The 23448-nt window shown below is 32.8% G+C and overlaps 1 protein-coding gene across 8 annotated transcripts in view; it reads right to left on the bottom strand.

Moving 5' to 3' along the window:
* Ziz (dedicator of cytokinesis protein Ziz) overlaps positions 1 to 23448 on the bottom strand; it is a 292231-nt gene that overhangs the window by 179389 nt on the left and 89394 nt on the right. For all 8 annotated transcript variants that reach the window (XM_085811589.1, XM_085811587.1, XM_085811582.1 and 5 more), the window contains exon 15: positions 21203 to 21390. In XM_085811589.1, the coding sequence (XP_085667715.1) occupies positions 21203 to 21390 (188 nt within the window). The remainder of the gene's footprint in view (positions 1 to 21202; positions 21391 to 23448) is intronic.

The following is a 23448-nucleotide window of genomic DNA, read 5'->3' as shown; positions in this document are numbered from 1 at the left end:
CAATGTAGTTTTCATTTTGCGACTGATTGGACCTCGAAAAAAATAGCTCTTGTAATTTAAAATAAATTAACTTTTGCTTTAATTACACATCATACTTTAGATTCAAATTATTAAACAGAATACATATGTATAACAACAAATTAGTGTTAAACACATATACATATCCATACAGATTTATAAATTTTCTATTAGGACTTCTTACTGTACAAACATTTCTAGGTGGTTATTAAGTTCTTGCCATCTTAAATATGGAATAGGAAGATCATGTCAGTGGTTAAAATGGTTGCCTGAATAAGCTAGCAAAACTCTTGGAGTTAAGCAATAACACACATATTGCATTCCTGACATATACCTACAGTAAAAAATAAAAGAATGTAAAATCAGGTAACCTTGGTACAGTACAAAGTCTTTAATCCGGACATCCATAACACGGAATGATCTATAATCTGGACCTCAAAGCTACAAACTTTCTGCGTATGCGTTCACGCATTCGCATAATATATTTACGCATGTGCATATGCATTTACGCATGCACATAATATGTTTGCGCATGTGCGTTTAATGTATAACGGACGGTATAGGCATGGTTAAAATTATCTAATCATCTATTTCAGTTAATGTTGCAGATTGCCTTGTTCCTTAATCTTCTAATTGGATCCGGCTTATTATTTTTTGCAGACTGTTAGAGCAATTTTTTAAAAAGTAAGCTTGAACTTTCGATTATGTCAAAAAGAGTTTCCGATTCTGGAGCTGCGAAAGGATCTACAAAGGAAAAGCATGTTTTGATGTCCATCAAATAAAAAGTGGAATTGCTGCAAAAAATTTATAAAGGCATGAAGAAAGTGACAGATAGGTATTTTGTTTCTCTAACCATTCCGAAATCTGTTTATCAATTTTACGCTGCTCTGCAGGGGGGGGGACGTCGCAGCATGCAATGAACTGGAAGTAGATCTGTCAGCACTATCCTCATCTTCAGGGTAGATGTTTTTATTTTATTCGGTTTATAATTCCTTACTAAATGTAGTGTTTCATCTTCGACTATGCGTAATGTATGCTTTACACATGTGCGTGTTGAAAGAAATGTTTAATAAAGTAAACAAATAAATATTAAGCTTTTTTTTTGTAAATTAAATTTTGATACCCTTTAAATCATAATTGCTCTTTATTTCATAAATTACGGTTTCATATTTTTAATTGTATAATTTCTGCATGCCATCTTACCAGATTTAAATTGATGATCTACAATCCGGAAAAACTTGCAATCCGGAATCGCCGAAGCCCCAACGAGTCCAGATTAAAGACTTTGTACTGTATTACCAATAATTTGATATTTTGCACTTGACCAATAAGATTAATTTGACATTAATACCCTATTACAGCGTTATCTGCAAAACCCTGTGGGTTTTCATATCAAAGCGCATTTTCTAATTATTTTGTCACTCTTGATAAGGAATAGTTTTGATCAAAGTGGATGTTTAAATACTTTCTTTTTTGCTAATGTTGACTATTCTAGCATGTGTTGTTGCTGATGACACAGTATAATGTTCGTTTGAGAAGTTTAAGTGTGAATATTTCAGCCTCAGAGATGATGCCTGCTTTGGATGACCATCTTTCATAAACAAGTGTCAATTAAAAGAAGCTACAGATGAAAATTTGAATCATGCAGTTCGAAAACTACTAGACAGACTAAGTATTTCAAAAAGTAAGGTACACAATCATTTGAGCTACTATGATATATGGTATGATATATAAGCTGCTAATGGTATATGGGTACACTATACTTCAGTAGAGCAAATTATGCTTGCTCGAATTTCGGCATGTGATTCTTTGCTGAAAAGAAGTGCAGAACCTTCTTTTTTTAAATGCTTCATTGCTGGAGATGAGAAGTGAATACTGTACAATAAAGTTACAAGAAAAATATAGAACTTAAGCCAAAAGAATCTTCTTTTAGTAACATCATAAGGGAGGCAACAACTCAAAAAAGTAAGACTCTGTATTTGGTGGGACTCCAGAGGAACTATAACACTGTGAACTGTTGCCACTGCATCAGACAATAAATTTGGAAAAATACTGTGTAGAGTGAGGAAGAAAATACCTTATATACTCTCCCCCTTTTAAAAGGAGACTGGGAATTAGGGGATCCTATCGCCAAATCCTGGTGGTAAAGAATCATCATCCACTACTGTTCCGTCTTTTTGGTAGATAGGTGGCGCTCTTGATGCGCGCCGATGAAAAATATAGCACTTGACGCTTGAACATAAAGAATGACGCATGTCATATTTATTTGATGCTTAATTATGTTTCATGGCCGCTATAAGCGGAAGTAATATAAGTTTATCGTTAATAAATGTTATTTATATGTTCTGTGAAATTTGAAGTTTTGATTTGAAATTCTAATGCTCTCCCAACCTTGACTCCTGAAACGAAACGATCTTTGAATTTATGACTCATGAAGAGAGCACACACATACATTTTTCTGGTGTCTGAAACCCGCGACAAGGGGAATTACCTTTTGAAAGGTAAGACTTTTGATTTATTTGTTCTTGGTATCGATCTTTGAAAACGAAGCATGATGGATGATTTAGCAAAAGAGAAAAAGAAACGTGCTATTGTATGTAGTAAAGTTACTACACTTCTAAATAAACTTGAGAAATTATTATCGGAAGCATTAAGTAAAGAACATGTAGAAGATCTAAATTAATCATATGAATTGTTAATTGAATACCATGATAAATTTAAAATTCTTGACTCAAAGATCGATGCTCTCATAATTGATGAAAAAGAATATGATAACGAACTACTTGTATGTGAAGAATATGATGAAAAAATTATAACGTTTAAAGCTAAGATTGTTAGTAAAGTAAAGAAAATTAACAGTAATGAAGTTGTTGAAAGAAGTATAATTGCAACTAGTAATGGTATTAGTAGTACTCTGAATGGTAATAATGTTGTTACAAGTAGTGCTTCAGTAAAGTTACCTAAATTAAATATTGAAAAATTTGCTGGTGATCCCAGTAAATGGCTCGAATTCTTTAATTCGTATGATAATGCTATTCATTCTAATCCAAGATTATCTAAAATAGATAAGTTTACATATTTGAAAAGTTTATTATCTGGTTCAGCATATAATTGTGTTTCTGGTTATGCTTTATCTGAAGAAAATTATGATCTATGCATTAAAAGTTTAGAAGAGAGGTTTGGTCGTAAAGATGTTATTATATCAAAATTCATGCAGATGTTGTTACAGTTAGAACCAGTTAAAAGTTCTTCGAATGTTTTTGAGTTAAGAAAGCTCTATGATCAGTTACAAATCTGCGTTAGAAATTTAAGTAGTTTAGATGTTACTAGCGGTTCATACGGACAGTTATTGAACCCAATAATTCTTAAATTGTTACCTGAAGATTTAGCTCTTGAATTCCATAGAAAAAGAACATCTAACCAAAATATAGAAGTAAGTGAATTAATAGAGTTCATTAAAATAGAAACTGAATGCCGAGAAGCAAGTATTTTGATTAATAGCTCAAAAGGTAATAAATACACAGGGGTTAATCCTAAACAAGGGTTAAAAAATTATAAAGTCAAATCACAAGCTTCTGCTTTTAACACATCGGTAAAAATGTTTTGCATATTCTGCAAATCAAACGAACATACATCTGCCGGATGTTTGAAATTTTCCGACGAACAAAAACGAAACAAATTGAAACATGAAGGTCGCTGTTACAGATGCTTTCTGAGATCACATTTGCGGGCGTTTTGTCGATCAAAAATACAACCATGCGAACATTGTAACGAGAAAAATCATAATAAACTTTTCTGCCGTTTGAAATCGAAAGAAATGGAAGATGTTAACTCCGCAGATACGCAAAATAAAACTTTAGTATCTACTTCCCACTGTAACACTCTAAAACCTGAAAATAGTGTGCTTTTACAGACATGTTCTGTTATTGCTCAAAGCAAAAATAAATCGAGAATCGTAAGATTATTAATTGATTCAGGTAGTGAATGAAACTTCATCAACCACAAGTTAGCGAGCGATTTAGAATTGCAAGTCATTAGAAAAGAATTTCTAACAATTTATTCGTTTGGAATTCAGTGCGGTAACTCGCAAGAATTTGATGTAGTATATAGTCTAAAAATAAAAAATAAAAACGATGATCGCTGCCTTGTTGTAGAAGCTATAGGGATAGAATTAATATCATCAATAAACTTCCAGGCGCCATCAACATGTCAAAACATTAAAGAATTTATGACTAAAAAAGGTTTGAAACTTTCGGATACAAGTCCCGTTAATGAGAACATAAATATTCTGCTTGGCGCAGAGCATTTCTGGTATATACAAACAGGAAGTAATTCAATGATAAATGATGGTTTGTTTATAGTACCGACCATATTTGGATACACAGTGATAGGTAAAGTAAAAAATAATAATACTCGAATTAATGCGTTGTTTTTATCTGCCGTTGAAGGAAACACATTTGATTTGCAGTCATTTTGGAAATTGGATTCGCTAGGAATTGAAAATGAAAACAAAATATTTTCGAAAACTGATTTGGATACTATTAAGCATTTTAACGACAGTTTAAAATTTAATAACGGCAGGTACGAAACGAAACTCTTTTGGAAGGACAATAAATCACAACTTGCTGATAATTTTTTCGTTGCTAAACAACGATTTCTAGGACTAAAGCATAAATTAAAGGGAAATGATTTCCTATATAATGAATATGATAATATAATTAGAGAACAAGTTGAAAGGGGGATTGTTGAACAATGTAAGTTTGTTGAAAATGAACCTAACTGTTATTATATGCCTCATAGGCCAGTTGTACGTGAAGAAAAAGTAACAACAAGAATAAGAATAGTTTACGATGCCTCTTCTAAGTCTGAAGGAGCTAAATCGTTAAATGAATGTTTGATATCAGGCCCTAATTTAAATCCTAACTTGTTGGATATAATTTTAAAATTTCGCGTACATAAAGTTGCATTTTGTGCAGACATAGAGAAGGCTTTTCACCAAATTCAAATTGATAGTGAAGATAGAAATTTTTTAAGGTTCTTGTGGTTTGACCATCCTTACGACGATAGTGACAATAGTTTAGGCTTTAAGGTTTTCCGAATGTGCCGAGTGCCGTTTGGAATAACAACAAGTCCGTTTATTTTGTCCGCCACTATCAAACATCATATTAAGGGTTATGAAAAGAAATATAGCAAAGCTGTTGACATGTTAAATAAGTCCTTATATGTTGATGACCTTATCCATGGAGCAGACTCCGTTGAAGAAGTTTTCTCATTATCAACTGATGCAGTTAAAATTCTTCAAGACGCTGGTATGAACTTAAGAAAATTTGAATCAAATTCTGTATCTTTTAAAAATCATTGGCAAGATATTGGTTTAATTAATAAGGAAGATAATTTGTATAAGAAAACGTTAAAGGTGCTGGGAATAATTTGGGATTTGGATGAGGATACATTGAAATTAGATGTACAAGAACTTTTACAACCAGTTGACTGGAAACACGTTACAAAGCAAAAGGTATTACAGATTGTGGCAAAAATTTATGACCCAGTTGGATTCATTGCACCCTTTGTTATCAGAATAAAATTCTTATTACAAGAGTTATGGGAATTGGGTATTGATTGGGACACAATTTTGCCCAGCTATTTGAGTGAAAAATTTAAAACTTGGTACTTTGAAATTGAAGTTATTCTCAACTTGTGTATTCCTAGAAAATACATATTAAATGATGAATGTGTAAATTTCGATAAAATAGAGCTTTTTGTCTTTTGTGACGCCAGCCTCAAGGGATATGGAGCTGTTGCATATTTTCGTGATCCTGATTCTTGCTGTACGTCTTTTGTTCTTTCAAAGAGCCATGTATCCCCACTTAAAAAATTAACCTTGCCTTGTTTAGAACTTATGGGAGCCATTATTGCCGCAAGAATAGTTAAATATTTAAGAAAATTATTTACTATCCAAGAAGATAATGTATTTTGTTTTAGTGACTCTAAAATTGTTCTTCACTGGATCAGGGGTACCGCTGATAAATGGAAACCCTTTGTTGCTAATCGTGTACGGGAAATACAAGATGGTGTATCACCTTCGCAATGGAAATACTGTAAGGGAAATGACAATCCGGCTGACATAGTTTCACGTGGATTAAGAGCTTCTGATCTAGTGGAAAATAAACTTTGGTTCAATGGACCAGTGTGGTTAAAAGAGAAAATTTTACTTTCATCATCTTTTGATCCTTTGATCGAGCCTATGGTGGAAGATGTACAGGTAGAACAGCGTCAAACTACTGTATGTTCTGTTATTAGCCAAGAGGCTGAATTTGAATTGATATCCAGGTTTTCATCCTGGAAAAAATTGAAACGCGTAACTGCATGGTGTTTAAGATTCTGCCACAATATTAAACCTACATCTTTAAAACTCAAGGGTTTTTTAACAGTTCAAGAATTGGATAAGGCAAGCAATTTGATTTTTAAAATCATGCAAAATTTCGAATTTAGAGAAGAAATTAGACTTTTGAAAGCAGGGAAGAAATTGAATCTCAGCAGTAAAATCCTGAAATTAAATCCTTTTCTTGATAGAGAAGAAATCCTTAGAGTCGGTGGTAGACTCTGTAACTCGAATCTTTCAGAAAACACAAAGTATCCAATCATTCTTCCCAAAAGTCACCAAGTTACTGAATTGATAGTCAAACACTTTCACGAAGTGAACCTTCACGGAGGAGCCACATTAACATTATCTGCTTTGCGACAGAAATATTGGATCGTTAATGGCCGAGAAATTGTAAGAAAAATAATTTGGAAATGTATAAAATGTTTTAAAAATCGAACAAGCACATCCAATCAGATAATGGGTGACCTACCTGCTTCTCGCGTATTGCCGGATAAAACATTCTCGAATACAGGACTAGATTTTGCAGGCCCCTTTTTAATTAAAGCTAGGAAAGGAAGAGGAGGAATGAGATATAAATGTTACGTTTGCCTTTACATATGCTTCACCACAAAGGCCATTCACCTAGAAGTAGTCAGTGATCTAACAACTGAAGCATTCCTAGCATCTCTGAAAAGATTTGTGTCACGCAGAGGAAAACCCAAGAAAATCTTTTCAGATAGAGGAACCAACTTTGTTGGGGCTGATCGAGAATTAAGAAGATACATAGCTACACTTTCCTCTGACGAAGCATTTCAAAACTACCTGAGCGGTGAAAATATTCAATGGATCTTCAATCCTCCTGCTGCCCCTCACTTTGGAGGCCTTTGGGAGGCTGGAGTGAAACAAATGAAGATTCACTTAAAGCGAACTATTGGGACCCAGGTTCTGACATACGAAGAATTTCACACCTTAATTACACAGATCGAGGCGTGTTTGAATTCCAGGCCAATAGTTTCCATCTCATCTGACCCTGAAGATTTTAATCCTTTAACACCTGGACATTTCCTAATTGGGACTACATTAACAGCAATTCCTGAACCTGATCTTACAAATAATAAGCTAACCCCTGCTGAAAGATGGAAATTGACACAGCAAATTTTCCAGAGCTTTTGGAAACGTTGGTCTAGAGATTATCTCTCACAATTACAAGGGCGTACCAAATGGTTGAGGGATAAACCAAATTTAGCCCTCAATGACAGGACGAAAATTTGCCTCCATTAAAGTGGCGACTTGGACGAGTAATTGAACTATATCCTGGTGCTGATGGAAAAGTTCGTGTTGTGAAACTAAAAACTTTATTGGGCGAAATGAAGCGTCCTATACATAAACTTTCCCGCTTACCATTGAGTGAATAAGACTCTAAAAAAAAACATTAATTGTATATTCATAATTTGTGTCTTTATTATTATTATTATTAATTCAATTATGTTTCAGATTCAGAGAATGGACCACAATTGTGGATTATGATAATTTAGCAGTTTCATTATTTTGTTTTCCTTCTAGAGATTGTAAGTATGTTTTATTTGTAAAATTTTGTGCTAAATTTAATGTTGTTATTCAATTTAAATTTGTCATTATGCATTTTTATTTTATATGATATACTGTTGAACTTTTGGAAAACGTGTTTAAATCTAAAATTGAAGATCTTTATAATAATGTTGTAATGAACCAATGTTCATCGGGGCGGAGTATGTTCCGTCTTTTTGGTAGATAGGTGGCGCTCTTGATGCGCGCCGATGAAAAATATAGCACTTGACGCTTGAACATAAAGAATGACGCATGTCATATTTATTTGATGCTTAATTATGTTTCATGGCCGCTATAAGCGGAAGTAATATAAGTTTATCGTTAATAAATGTTATTTATATGTTCTGTGAAATTTGAAGTTTTGATTTGAAATTCTAATGCTCTCCCAACCTTGACTCCTGAAACGAAACGATCTTTGAATTTATGACTCTTGAAGAGAGCATACACATACAACTACCTTTTAGTTAGGGCACCACTCTAAAGTCATCAGGTTTTTTTTGAAACTGGATACAGGAAAAATTAGTAGTTTCATTGCTGGGACTCGAATCTGGACCTCTTAAATATGCCAAGTGTATACCTTCGTTACATCACGAAGGCATGCTAGAAAGAGGGAGAAAATAGCTTATGACTGTTCCCAAATGGCAGTTTTAAAAACAGAAAATTGAAGCAAAGTGCCTAGAAATGACCAATTATCGAGAAGATACCTGCTATCATGACAATGCTCAGTCCCATATTTCAATAAAATGTCAAAGACTTATTAAAGTATGACAGGGATGTTTTGTGTCACCCCACATATTCAATAGGCCTTGCCCCCTCGGATTTTCATCTCTTTTGGTCACTTTAAAATTCTCTAAAAGACATGGAATTCATTCCTTTGGAGACAGTCAAACAGCATCTTAATCCTCTGACTGTTTAATTTGTGGACCGAAATCGCTTCAAAAATTGTGTATTTTTTCCATATTTTAAATCTATATATTTTGGAGAATTGAAATATGCATTTTTTCTTTCTAGAAAAGATTTTTACCATGAGAAACTAAGTTGTCAGAAAAACTAATTTCAGATGTTATCAGAAAATTTTTTTTAAAAATAAATTTCAATTGAATTACAGTTAATTTCTATTTATTGCATGATATAACAAAGTAAAATGTAAAAAACTTAAGAAAATATAATGCACCGAGAAAAAATACCTTAGAAATGTAGTTTAGTATGATAGAGTTCGAAAAAGGGCTTGCTATCTGAGGAGCAGTCCGAAAAATGTATACTATCACTATCAAAACTAAAATCACTTTCAGAATCTGATATATCATCAGGAATATATACTCTGTCAATCACTGAATGTTTTCTAGCAGCCATTTCTGATTAGAAAAAGGCGGAAAACATAGTGAAGTTAGAGCGGTAAATACCAAGTACCTTCAAATGCCGCAGTTTAGGGGATGACTAATGACATGTGTTGGTCAAAACCTAAATGAAACATCTGATACTGTATATAATTTATTTCACTGGTTAAATGGTGAAAAAGCAGGATGTGTTCCTCAATAAAGGAAGAAAAATATATGCCCGTGAAAATTGCAGGATGAGCAAATTTTGCTACACTTGAGTTGCCTGTGGAAATCGCGTGATGAGCAGGCAGAGGGTTAATAACTTCTTTATGAATAAATTTAATTATATTTTAAAAAAGAAATTATCCAGCTGCTGAAAAGATAACACAATGACATAGAATACAATGGTGCTTATGCAATTCAATGAAATTTTCTTGTGTTTTCGTATTGCTCCTAAATTTATCATTTAAAAAAAAAAAAAAAAAAAGACATTTTTTGGATGACTCAATATTTTTTTCAGCAGAGGTAAGGTTCTGCTTCAAAAGCTGCCAGATTTATGACATATTCAGACAGCTGTTGCAGCCAACAACATGGATTTACTACAACATACATAGCAAGATCTTAACTAGCCTAAACAAACAATGTACAGCAGGCGGCTTCACACAAAAATTCTGTAAAACTTTGTGGCACGTTAAATTTTGATATTTTTTCATCTACTTCTTACTGGTCCTTGGTACTTCATTCCAAACACACAAAGTAATTTCTTTATTTTTAAATTACATCATTAAAAAAAACTACACATGATGATTGTATATTTGGCAGACTTGTATTAAAATGCACATACATTCAGTATCCTAGCTTCCCTAACTTTAATATTCGGTACTCTAATTACAGTACAAAGTCCGTAATCCAGACTCGTTGGGACTTCGGCGATTCCTGATTAGGGGTTTTCTGGATTATAGATCATCAATTTGTAAATCTGCTAAGATGGCATGCAGAAATTACACAATTAAAAATATGAAACCATAATTCATGAAATAAAGAGCAATTATGATCTAAAGGGTATCAAAATTTACAAAAAAAAAAAGCTTAATATTTATTTGTTTACTTTATTAAACATTTCTTTCAATGTAAGTTATTTAAGATGCTTCCACAAAAAATTCAAAAAGTTCTTTTTCCTTGTGTCATCCAATGCCACACTCCTCGCATAATTTTGAGACGGATATGATTTTATCCATTTTTTGCAGCAATTCCACTTTTTGTTTGATGGACATTGAAACATGTTTTGCTTTGTAGATCCTTTGGCAGCTCCAGAATTGGAAACTCTTTTAGACATAATTGAAAGCTCAAGCTTAATTTTTATAAAATTGCTCTAATATTCTGCAAAAAATAATAAGCCGGATCCAATTAGAAGACTAAAGATAAGCGCAATCTGCAACATTAACTGAAATGCCTTAGAATCAGTAAAGATAATTTTAGCCTAGCTTATACCGTCCGTTATACATTAAACACGCATGTGTAAACACACTATGTGCAAGCATAAACACATTACATGCATGCGTAAAGCATACCAAAAAAGAGTTTGTGACTTTGAGGTCCGGATTATAGATCATTCCGGATAATGGACGTCAGGATTACAGACTTTGTACTGTATTAGTAATCACAGCAAAGAAGATACTTAAACCTATGCAATATTTGAATTAAGTTTATTTTTGAATTTCAGTTTGTATTCAGTAAGTGACTAATTCCTTTTTAAAAATAAGCTAATTTTTTGCTATTATTATTTTAATTATTGTTGTATCTATTCTAAATTAACTTACAGGAAATGCTGCCAACCCTTCCACTACTAAATAAAATTTATGTTATTTTACTTGGATTGCTCCATAGTTAAAATTACAATAATTTTTTAACTAAAGACTTAGCAAGGGGGGGGGAAATCTCACTCTTTTCAGATTTCTACTACACTTATAGAAACACTTATAGAAAAATGGCGGATATGCACCTCATTTATGGGGAAGTTAATTGTCCTGGAACAGCTTTTAGAAAACTGTATCATTTCCAGCTTCCCAACAGATATATCCCTGTTCATACCATGTTCAGACATCTGCATAATTAATTGAGCTAAACTGGATGTTTCAAAACACAAATTAACAATATTGGTGTTGACAAAACAATGCAAATATGCAGCCTGGAAAAAGCCGTGCTGTTATACATAAAAAATGACTCAGAGGTGACTACTTGAAGTACTGCAGCACCTAGTGCATCTCAATCCAGTGCTTGGCATATCTTACATGAGGATGAGTTGCATCCATAACATGTGCAAGATCTATCCACCAGTGATTATTAGCAGTGTGTAAACTTTGCACATTGATTTGTACAGCAGACTGCATTGATCTCCAACATTGTAGCCAACGTCCTCTTTAATGATCAAGCAATGTGGACAATGGAGGGCATGTGCAATGTGCCCAATGTGCATGTGTGAGCACAGGAAAATTCAAGAACCCCATGTCCTCATGCTGTTCAACACAGCTGCAAAATCAATGTCCAGGCAGGTTTGCTGAGTGATAGAATAATTAACCCCTACTTGCTTCCAACAACCCTAGATGGAGAGACTAATCATATCTTTCTGGTTCAAGATCTGCCAGAATTGCTAACCAATGTACCACTCCATGTGCAGCAGCAGATGAGATTTCAACATGATGAAAATCCAGCCCATTTTTCCCACACTACCCACCAATATCTAAATACTATACACCGCTATGTTGTTGACAACGATATAGCGTAGTTTCAATTGGCGATACTACATTTCCTCCAAAAGTTTCCAAAAGCTGCAATTCATGCATAAGAATTGCTTTGATTTTTATCAGTTAATGCTTTTTGACATAAAACGAGCTGATCTTGAAAATATATGTAAACAAGAATACTTAATGCCGATGCATATGCAAGGGTACAAGGGCACCGTAGACGTGTTCCACAAATTGCTTAGTCCTTATTTTGTATCTACTGTTGCAATCGTAGTAATTTGTGCACCATTTATCTTTACTGTGATTTTTTGTTTTGGTGATTGCTTGTTGTTCTTGTTATTTTACATAAAAAAATTAAGAATAAAAAAAGATAAGTGCAGTTAAACTTAGGTTAGCCTTTTTATTCAGAAAAGCAACAATTTGTGCATAATTACTCGGTTTTTTTTTTTTTTTTTTTTTTTTATACAGGTTTAAAGGTTTTTAGATGCATCAACAGGAGTAGAATAAACATATTGAAGAAAATGAGGATGGAATCAATCATGAATGTTTAGTTCATATAATAATGATTCTCAGAAACTGATATAGATTCAGAAAATGAAAGTGAGAATGGCACAAATTGCTTTATCGGAAAAAAATTATTAGGAATGCTAAAAAAAATTAAGATTTTGACCAGCGAAAATGCACATGAAAACGAAAATATGCTGCGCAGAATATGAAAAATATTTGTATGTGGAACACACAACACTTTGTATAAAGTACTGCTAACATTTGTTGTTGCATTTTTTTCTCGGTGTCTATAGTGCTAATAAAGAAAATAAAGAATCGATGCAGTGTAAACAACAGAGCTAATAAAGAAAATAAGGAATCAATGCAGCGTAAACAACAGAGCTGATAAAGAAAATAAAGAATTGATGCAGCGTAAACAACACAGCTAATAAAGAATCGACACAGAGATAAAGTATTTTTTAATAAGCCAATATATAATATAAATGTTTATTCCTTTAAGAAATTTTATTCCTTAAATGCATTTTCAGAAATTAAAAATTTTAATGTGCATATTTTTTCATGGTTGATCCTAAAATTTATTACTAGCACAGATGTAACACGTTTTCTGAAGATTTACAATTTTTTCTTCAACAATCCCGAATTGGTTCTTTTGGACCCAGTGCATGTGCTTGTGGGTTAGCATAATACTATGTAACTGCACTTGCCTTTTTTTATGTAGAAAAACAATAAGCAATCACAAAAAAGATAAATGTTGCAACAAATTACTTCAATTGCAACAGTAGACACAAAATAAGGATTAAGCAATTTATCGAATGCGTCTACTCTTACATACGCATCGGCATCAAGTATTTTCACGTTCAAATAAGACAGAAGAAAAGACCAGAGACGGACTCTCGTCCTGATCATAACTTTCGGTCAAGTAAGACAGTGTGCTAGGAGGAAGGGGCACTCAGATCTGGCAGGGTCGAGACTGCCTTAATACGGTTAAATGCCCCAACCCTTAAAAGTGATCCAAGAGGCTGCTAACCTATCAGTCGAGCCGACGAGCCAAGTCTAACCTGAGTTGACAGGAATAGTCAGCAACTTACATTCAAGTTCCTGTTCTGAAGGGATGGTAAAAATATCTGCCATCAACAGGGGCCCGAACCGCAGACAGCAAAACAAAGTCACTTAAACACTGTCAGACAGAGTGGACCATGAATCCGGCCTGCTAATGCTATGTCATGGTATACAGATGTAGGCTTTAGGCCCCTCCAGGGGCAAAACAATGGAAGGATATGAATATGCAGTTTTGAGGCTCCAGGCAACCACTGGAAGCCTCAAGCAGTTTAAAGGCTCGCTGAATTCGGCAACACCATTGACAGGGATGTTTCTCACCGGACTAACATGACTATGCCACTATATAGCTCCACCACAACGAACGGAATGGACAAGACAGTACCATGCAGTCCTTGTTGAGCCTGAAACAGCCATCGGCAGCGATGACTTCAGGCCCGTGGAGATTGATTTTAAACACCTGTGGCCGAGGCTGCCTAGGTACAGATTCTAATCAGTAGCTTCCCAGGTTTTACCTAAATCGGAGGCTCTATCAAATAAGGCAAGAATTTTCCTGTTCATACAGGCAGCGAGACGAAATGCTTGTTTTAGTGATTGCTCAGCACCGCTGTGCGCCGCACGACCTTGCACCTATTGTTGCCACAGGCCTGACTTCATGTTAAGCAGAAGATATATGGACAGACTGGTAATGTTTTTCAAAGAGATGTATTTAAGATACAAAACAAGAAGTTAGAACATTAACTCCTTTTCTTATATCATGAAGAAAATGGATACCAAATTAACACAATCAAGAGTAAAAAAGCATTTTCCTATTTCCTTTACAATAAATTATGCATAGTGAAATTAATAATATTTTTGAATGCATTTGATATTTATCTCTATATTTAAGCTTATATATAAAGACAATGTGATGCTATCATTGTTTATTTATGAATAATCTACTGCATCTTAGAGGTATTGAATTTTATATAAGAGATTTTCTATTAAACATATTTTCCTGAGCAAATATGCAATTAGAGACAACATACACTGATTTCCAAAGCAGAGTAAAAATTTGAACACTCAACATAAGCGATTTTCACTTTAATCTTTTTTAAAACAATTCGGCTCAATAAAGTTAAGTTGGACTAAAATATCTCAAAGAATTATTGAAAAATGTCACATCTTCAAAAGTTATATGTTTTCTTTTCATAATGGCTATTTTACTCATGAAATTAAAAAATTTCACGTTAAAAAAATTTGGAAGGAAAAAATGCACACAGTACGAATAAAACTTACACTTGGCAAAAACCAGACAAGGAGAAAAATTTAATACTGAAAACTGAAAAAGAGGACTTTTTATTTATAGACATACAGCAAAGGAACATTATGACCACCCTGTTAATAACATTTAGGACCACCTTTAGCCCTCAAAACGGACAGCAGCATGATGCATTCAACCCCCGTCTTTGATGACTGCAAAACTGATTCCTCCTATGTATTTAATTATCACAGTAAAAATGTCCGACAGGATTAACCTGGTGAAAATTCCCCAAATGGATTTTTTTAAGCTCCCAACAATTTTTAGTGACTGCGAAAGAAAAAATTAGAAAAGAATGACACAATTTCTTGTGAGTGGTATTATTTATACTGAAGTAGATGCAATTGTAGAAACAACCTATGATTGGTTAATTTTAGTTTTAGTTACCTTTTTCAAGCAATGATATATAACATGGAAAGATCTTGAAGTTGGGAGAACAGATGAATTTAGAGGAAGGGCACTAAGTCTAGAATTGTTAATTTTGAGGTTGCCAATTATTCTTAAAGCAGGCATTGTATTTTGTTCTATCTTACAAGAACAATTTATGCAATTAATCATAAATTTTGTATTATTTTTCTACATGAAATTTCACAGTTCAATATGCACTATAATGGAAATATTTTCATCAACAAAAATTTGAAGCACTTTTTGGTGAACATTTACTTTGTGAAAACATTTGAACATTTACGTTGTGGAACTATTTTCATCAAGAGACTTTATAAGAAATTTTCCATTGGACATTTTCAAAACTTGAGGACTTTAAAAATTATATTTGTGTTAATTTATTGTTTTAGTTTATTTAGAAATTATATTGTTTGCAAATTAACTGTTAAGTATTTCGTAATTAGTATATGAGAAAGGTCATGAATCATGAAGGCAGGCTATGTCCTTGATGCTTCCTCATGTCTTTCCTCATATGATAAACCTTCTCTTACTTTGCTAAAGAAGCTATCACTTCTAGGGACGCGCGAGGCTTCCGAGAAATGTTTCGTCTAGCTAGGAGGAACATGTTCTGTCCACGGGCAACATTTTAAAACATTTCTGAAAATGTTCCAGCTGGAGACGTGTTCCTTGAATGTTCAACCAATCAGACAAAAGTTCTGCTTCAGAAGGTTCATGCATAACTTTCAATATGGCAATGGCTCTCACTGTGAAGTCACGGACGGTGGAAATAGAGGCCAATTTAATTATTGCTGTTTTGTTGTAATATAACAGCCTGAGTCATTTTTAAAATGTTTATATGTTCATTAAATATATAACCAGAGGTTCTTGCAGTTCGGGTTTGCTTACAAATTGTTCATCGCCAAATTGTTGTATTTCGTGCTGATCATGTATTATCACTGTTATATAATAGAATTTTATTTCTTAAATTTAAGTTGAATATTTTTTTTTAAATCCGTTTGTATATGCCCGGCTTTTCTCCTTATTACTTATCTTTTAAATTGTTAATTTCTTAATCAGAGACACATTTTAAACAGCATAAAAGATGCATAAAAAAAGAAAAGCATAGCTTATGCAATAATGAGAATACTCATTAAATTTGTCTATTATTTTCATGTTATTAATGAAATACTTTTTGCATTATAAATACATTAGAAACTATACTTTTATTGTAAATGCTACATATTGAAACATTGGAAATTTATGGATTTATTATTATTCATGATGAAAAACATTTGTATATATACATTCATAAATATAAATCTTATTCATTACATTAATACTAATAAATATATATTAACAACTTCTAAACCATCACATCTCTCTATCTGTATGTAAATATATGACTTATTAGATGTGTATATATGTGTATGTATGAATACAAAAATGAACCTTGAAAAAAGTTTATTTGAAGTTACTTTTAATTCATATAACGATCATGTAATTGGCAGCAACTGTAGTCATCAATTCTTTGCAAATTACCATGGATATGTAATAATAAGTTGAAGATCTTATTAGATGTGAATATATGTGTATGTATGAATACAAAAATGAACCTTGCCAAAAAGTTTATTTGAAGTTACTTTTAATTCATATAACGATCATGTAATTGGCAGCAACTGCAGTCATCAATTCTTTGCAAATTACCATGGATATGTAATAATCAGTTGAAAAATAATTGATGAGCATTTGAGTACTAAAGAGTGTACACATTTTGTTATTGGGTTAATTCATAATTATATCATATGTATGATCTACACAATATAAACATGACTAATAAATAATAAGAAATGTAGCAACTGTGCATTTATAACATTTGATTACTTAAAACACTGCACAACTGATCATCACCTTCATGTCTGTTTACATAATGAATTGTACTTTCCAATTAAGTGCACCGGCCTACTAGTGGCCGAAGCGTCGTTGAACACTCGTAGTTATGTCTCAGGTTAGAATGCGGCGAACGGGCTGCCTACATGGGCATTTTCTTGGTTTTCCCCCCTTGTAACTAGTATACGAGACAGTTTTAAAAACATCTTCTACAAAGGGATACCTCCTGTTAAGCAGATATCCCTCGAGGCTTTGCCGTAATCACATAAAACAAACTCATGATGTGCAGCACCTAATTTCTAGAGTTCATATAATTAACGTGTTTTAAGTATATTACTGAGTGTTCTATGGAACAGTAAACAACTCGCACATGTTTGATTGCTTAAGTATTCATATGCTTTATTTGATCTTCATTTTGCTGAATAGTATCTGCTGGCTGTGAAGATGTAAATATCAGCCATACAGATTTTTGTCATAAAAGGTCCCCCCCCCCCTTTTTTTTTTTTTTTTTTTTTTTTTGTCTGTTTGTTTGAATGGACAGAACAGTAATTATGAGCCATAAAGTTAGTCAAGAAAATGCTTTCACCAGGTTACAAATATTCCAGTGAGCCATCAAATTTTCATTGAAATGCAGACAACAGAAAATACACATGAGTAATGTCTGATAAATAGACTTATCCAGCACACGTTTTAAAACTAAAACTATTCTTAGTGTATACAGAATTTGGCTATTACTGATGTAATTGATTGCTATAACCAGAAGTGTGTTTATCTGTTACTTGAAGTGCCAGAGTGGAGATCAAAGTGATTAACTTGATAACAATCACCTTTCTGTTATCTTCCATTACTAACAATAAAGTTTAAAATGAAAAGAGTGTGAGCGATACATAACAAAATGAAAAAACAAACGTCACTTTCACCAATCTGAGCGATAACTGATTCTTGTTTGGCTTTCAACCTGTTTACCAAGTGAAGATGGTAACCCTATTTCGCCAAACAGCGTATGTGATAAGGGTTTAATTCTTTTTATGCCACCTTGCTCTCCCAATCTTACTTTTGAAGGTGGGGGAGGAGGATAAGTAAGATATCACAAAATATGATGACTGCTTTAAGAATAATTGGCGACCTCAAAATTAACTATTCTAGATTTGGTGCTCTCCCACTAAATTCATCTGTTCTCCCAAATTCGAGGTCTTTTCATGTTATATAATATTGCTTGAAAAAGGTAACTAAAACTAAAATTAACCAATCATAGCTTGTCTTTACAATTGCATCTACTTCGGTATAAATACCACTCTCAAGAAATTATGTCATTCTTTTCCTAGCTCCGGCCATGCTATCAATTCTATGCTACTCTGTCTGTCTTTCTCTTATTCTAAAATGGTGTTGTATCCCCATTTATCTGTGTATACAGGAAATTATTGTAATTGCTTATAATCAAGAAGGATATTGTCTATGAAGGATTATTCTTATATGCTTAAATAAAGACTGGTAATGTATCGAAATCCAGTTTCGTTACCTTCGTCTCTATGCATTCAACCCCTGGCTATGACGACTGCAAAGCTGACTCCTCCTATGCATTATATTATCATTTATATATATATATATATAAATGAACAAGGTTGAAAAGTCCACTCAGGCAGTAAAGATGTTTTGGTACTCTTCTGTTATCAGGACTGCATTCAGAAGTGTATATATGTATGCTTGTACATATGGATGTATGCATTCATGTATGCATGTTTATATGTATGTGTGTATATACATGCACAAACACATATGCACATATATATACATTTCTTAATCCAGTCCTAAAATAATCTTCACACACACACACACACACACAAAAAAAAAAAAAAAAAAAAAAAAAAAAAAAAAAAAACGAAATTATATGAATATTTTTTTAAATGCATGATAAAGGAAATAGATTAAAAGGAGCAAGTAGAATAAAAATGTGTGTATATTAATAGTTATTTCCTGAAGTTGCAACAGGTCTATTAAATGAAATTTCACTGTTATTAGAAGCATTGCAACTATTCCCAATAGTTCTAGTTTCATACAAACAACATAACCAGGTTGTTCAATAAGTTCGCGGAACGGAAATGAAGAAACCAATTTTTATTTGTAAAAATGACTTATTTTTCAACGTAGTTTTCCCTCAACTTCAATACACTTATTCCAACGGTCTTCTAATTTATGAATCCCTTGACTGTAGTGGTTTTTTGGCAGCTCTGCAAAATATCCCTCCACGGCAGCTATTACCTCTTCGTTAGAAGAAAATCGTTTTCCACGGAGATATTGTTTGAGGTGTGGGAAGAGCCAGAAGTCGGAGGGAGCTAAATCTGGCAAATTGGCTGGATGTTGCAACAATTTGTACTTCAATTCAGTTATTTTAGCAATAGTTTTTTTAGCTGTGTGGGCAGGTGCATTATCTTGGTGGAAAATGATTTTCTTCTTCTGTAATCCGGGTCTTCTTTCACGAATTTTTTCGTCTAATTAATTCAAAAGGTTACAATAATAATCCAAATTAATTGTTTTGCCAGTTTGAAGGTAATTTATAAACAAAATTCCTTTCGCAATCCAAAAAACTGATGTTAACACCTTCTTGGCTGAGTTTTGCACACGAACTTGCTTCGGCGCCGAAGAACCGGGTTCACACCACTCCTTAGCCTCCTGTTTTGATTCAGGATCATGATGGTAGACCCAAGTCTCATCCACTGTGATAAATCGAAGGATAAATTCACTTTTATTCTTCTTAAAATGCTCCAAATGTTGCTGGCAAAGTTGCATCCGAATGTGTGTTTGCTCCATCATTAGAAAATGCGGCACCTATTTTGCACAGAGTTTTTTGAAACCCAAATTAACACTCAAAATATTGCTCACTGTGCCCAATGAAATTCCTAAAGCCTCTGTTAAATCTCTTTCAGTCAATCGATGGTCTTCCAATACCATATCTTGTATTTTTCTGATGATTTTCGGTGTTGGTGCGGTTTTTGGACGTCCCTCTCGCGGATCGTCTTCAAGGCTGGTAAGACCACTTTTGAATAAACTAGCCCACTTGCAAACGATTGTTTTTGAACGAGTAGATTCACCCAACACATTCACCATTTCAGTATGAATTTCCATTGCCTTTAAACCTTTCTTTACAAAAAATTTGATAACTGCACGTTGCTCAATCTTATCCATACCTGAGAAAAGGCACAACACGTTAGATATAAAGGGCGGTTAAACAATGAATAAATTAACAGATCGAAATGAAACTTTTGACGTGTTCCTAAGAAAGAACAAATATGAAAATGGCGTCGAAGTTTTAGGTCTAATAATAGATGGCGCTCGGCAAACTTATTGAACAACCTTGTATTAGCTAACTATAATCATTATAAATACCAGGTAAATTTCACACTGCTTTGCTAAATGTTCTTAATAATAATATTATTAAGAATGTAAAATACTAATAATGTAAATTATTAATAAAGAATGTTAAAGATAATTTAAAATATTAAGGTTGATAAGTGTATTTGGATGTGGACACAACTATGAAGACAGATTATGTATGTACAATTTAATAGGATAGTACAGAACGTACTATCCTATTAAATTGTATAGTACATTGTATAGGTTAGGGAAAAAAGAACACTGCACATAATATAAAACTGTAGCATAAAGCAATAAAAACAATACAGTATGTTACAAGGAAAGTTCAGAAGAAAAGAATAATTCAAAAAATTAGGGCTTAAAAATTTAATATGGAACATGATTTCTCTTGACTTGTACACACACGTCACAACATATCCACTGGCAGTACAGAACATACTATCCTATTAAATTGTACTGTAGTACATTGTATATTGCACTATAGTACAGAATATGGTACAGAATGTACTGTCCTAGTATTAAATTAATTTTATGCAGATATTTCATTTGAATGAACGTAAAAAATAATTGTACTAAAATTATAAAGTGCAATAAATAAAATTTTTTGTCATAGTAATAGTGAATATCTAGATATAATGTAAACAGAATAAATCTTAAATCTTACCTTCGTAAATGTTTTTTGACTTTCATATTTGAGACACTTAGGGAATATATACAGATGATTAATATATGTTGTATATGGACTACAGTTGCTAGGTATTCCGCTAGGAAACTGCTCTATTTCTAAAGTTGGTTCACATTTGGGTGGAACAGGAAATGGCACTAGAGGCATTAATGAAGACGTCAAGGTATCTAAGACAGAAAAATCACATCATGCAAAAAACCTGCTTTTTCATGCCTAGGGATACATAGGTAAATATAAGAGAACTAACCAGGAATTAATTATATATTTTTTTAATTACGTGAAATTTCAGAGCTAGAATATTATTATTATTTATGTAAAAAATGATTAATGATGTATGCAAATTTATAAATAAAATTTAGCATTTAAAAATGTCTTAATCATTGCCACATTTATTTCTCGATTGATTCATAGTCATTAGCTATTAAATTAATAAAACTTTACTGATAAATCGTGTGTTTTCAGTTTATAACATGCTCAGATTTTCTCTGGAATATTTAAAATTTTTGCCAAATCAGTGAAAATGATTAAATTTCCTTTTATTTTACAAAAAACGTTTTTGAACATTTACATAAAAAAGTAATAACTATAAGTTTATTGGAATCATAATATCATTATTCTTATCACTATTCTTAACATTTCTTATATTAATATTAGACAGCTCAACTAAAGGTAGTGATAATACAGTGGATTGTAAGTAAAAAAAAAAGACATTGCATAAATGCACAAAGAATACTAGAGCTAAGACAATCACTAAACAAAACAAACACACATGCATTACATTTTTTTTTCTTATTTATATAAAAACATTTATCATTAATGTAACAGTAATTAAAATTCACCATAACAATTTTAACAAATATATTCATTTACAAAATAAAAAGCAACAAACACTCACAGAAAACAGAAGATTAATAAAGCTGAGAACAAGATGCTGATCTTTTAAACTCTACCTAAAACTTCCATTAACTAGGAAATATATTTTCTTACATTTAATGCTAAAACAGCAAAATTTAATTAATGAATAAAGATTCATATAACTTCTATACTAACACATTAATATCTAATTATGGCAAATTCAATACAAGAAAGTGTCTTTTAAAACTTGAGCAAAAATGTCTGACATACGGAAGCAGAAGATGCAGATAACAGTTGCTTTCCTCAGATGTATTGTTCAAGACAGTATCAGACTAGTTAACCTCAGTGCCAAATAGTGTGTGGTTATGAAGGAAGTTTAAAATCTGATGCACTATATCAGGATTCTCTTGTATCAATGAAGAACATGTTCATGAATCCATAGAAAATGACCTCCATGAAAGTCAGCCAAATTAATTAAATTATATTAGAATGAAAGCATACATAGAATTGAGTAGGTGATTTTGAATGATTGACAATTTACTGTATTTGAGTATTATTTATGTGAGAACTACCAAATAAATGGCCAGAAGACATCGACAAGAAAGGTTTAGAACTATTCAGTGAAACGTCATTCTGTAACAAGGCAATGTGAGACTAATATATTTTTCAAAACCGTAGCGTTTGTTTTAGGTGCAACTCCTTTGTGTCACAAGCCAAGCTTCGCTCGTCAGGCAGGCCGATGCATCCTAAATAAACAAATAAACCGTAGCATTTGTTTATGATTTGCATTGAAAGGTACTGTCACACTTGCTCTATGAATTGATTTCAACTTTTTTGCCCCCTGAAACAGTATATTAGGGGAGGAAAAATCTCATGTATGATTAAATGTTTCAGGCAGATCAAAGAGATCCAACATAATTCTATACTGCTGGAATACAGAAGCTTGTAACCAGATGGAGGTAAAAAACTGTGTTAGAGTGCTATGAGGCAATGTCAAAAAGTAGTATAGGTAATTTAAATTTCTCTCTCATGCTTCTCTAAACATTGATCAGTCCAGACGTAGCCAGATACTCCACATATATTAAAACTAATTTCTCAGATTTTGGAACTAATTACACTAATAATCATTAATACAGTTTAAAGACAATAATGATGTATGCAGGAAACCAGGTCAAGGTAAGGAAAAAAAAAAAAAAAAAAAAAACTTCTACAACAGATTGCTAAAAGAAACAGATAGCTGGTGCAAGCCCAAATTGCAAGAGAGTTTTCTGCAGTTATAGGAACTTACTATCTAAAAATATCATGAGCGACAGGTTGCATAAAACAGAGTTTGTACACAAAGATGCCCATGATTTGTCTCCATTAACTTA

Source organism: Stegodyphus dumicola, chromosome 2 (assembly GCF_044657685.1).
Source record: "Stegodyphus dumicola isolate Sdum_Otavi_A_Nest chromosome 2, ASM4465768v1".
NCBI lineage: Eukaryota > Metazoa > Arthropoda > Arachnida > Araneae > Eresidae > Stegodyphus > Stegodyphus dumicola.
This window is presented reverse-complemented; position numbering and strand designations above follow the sequence as displayed.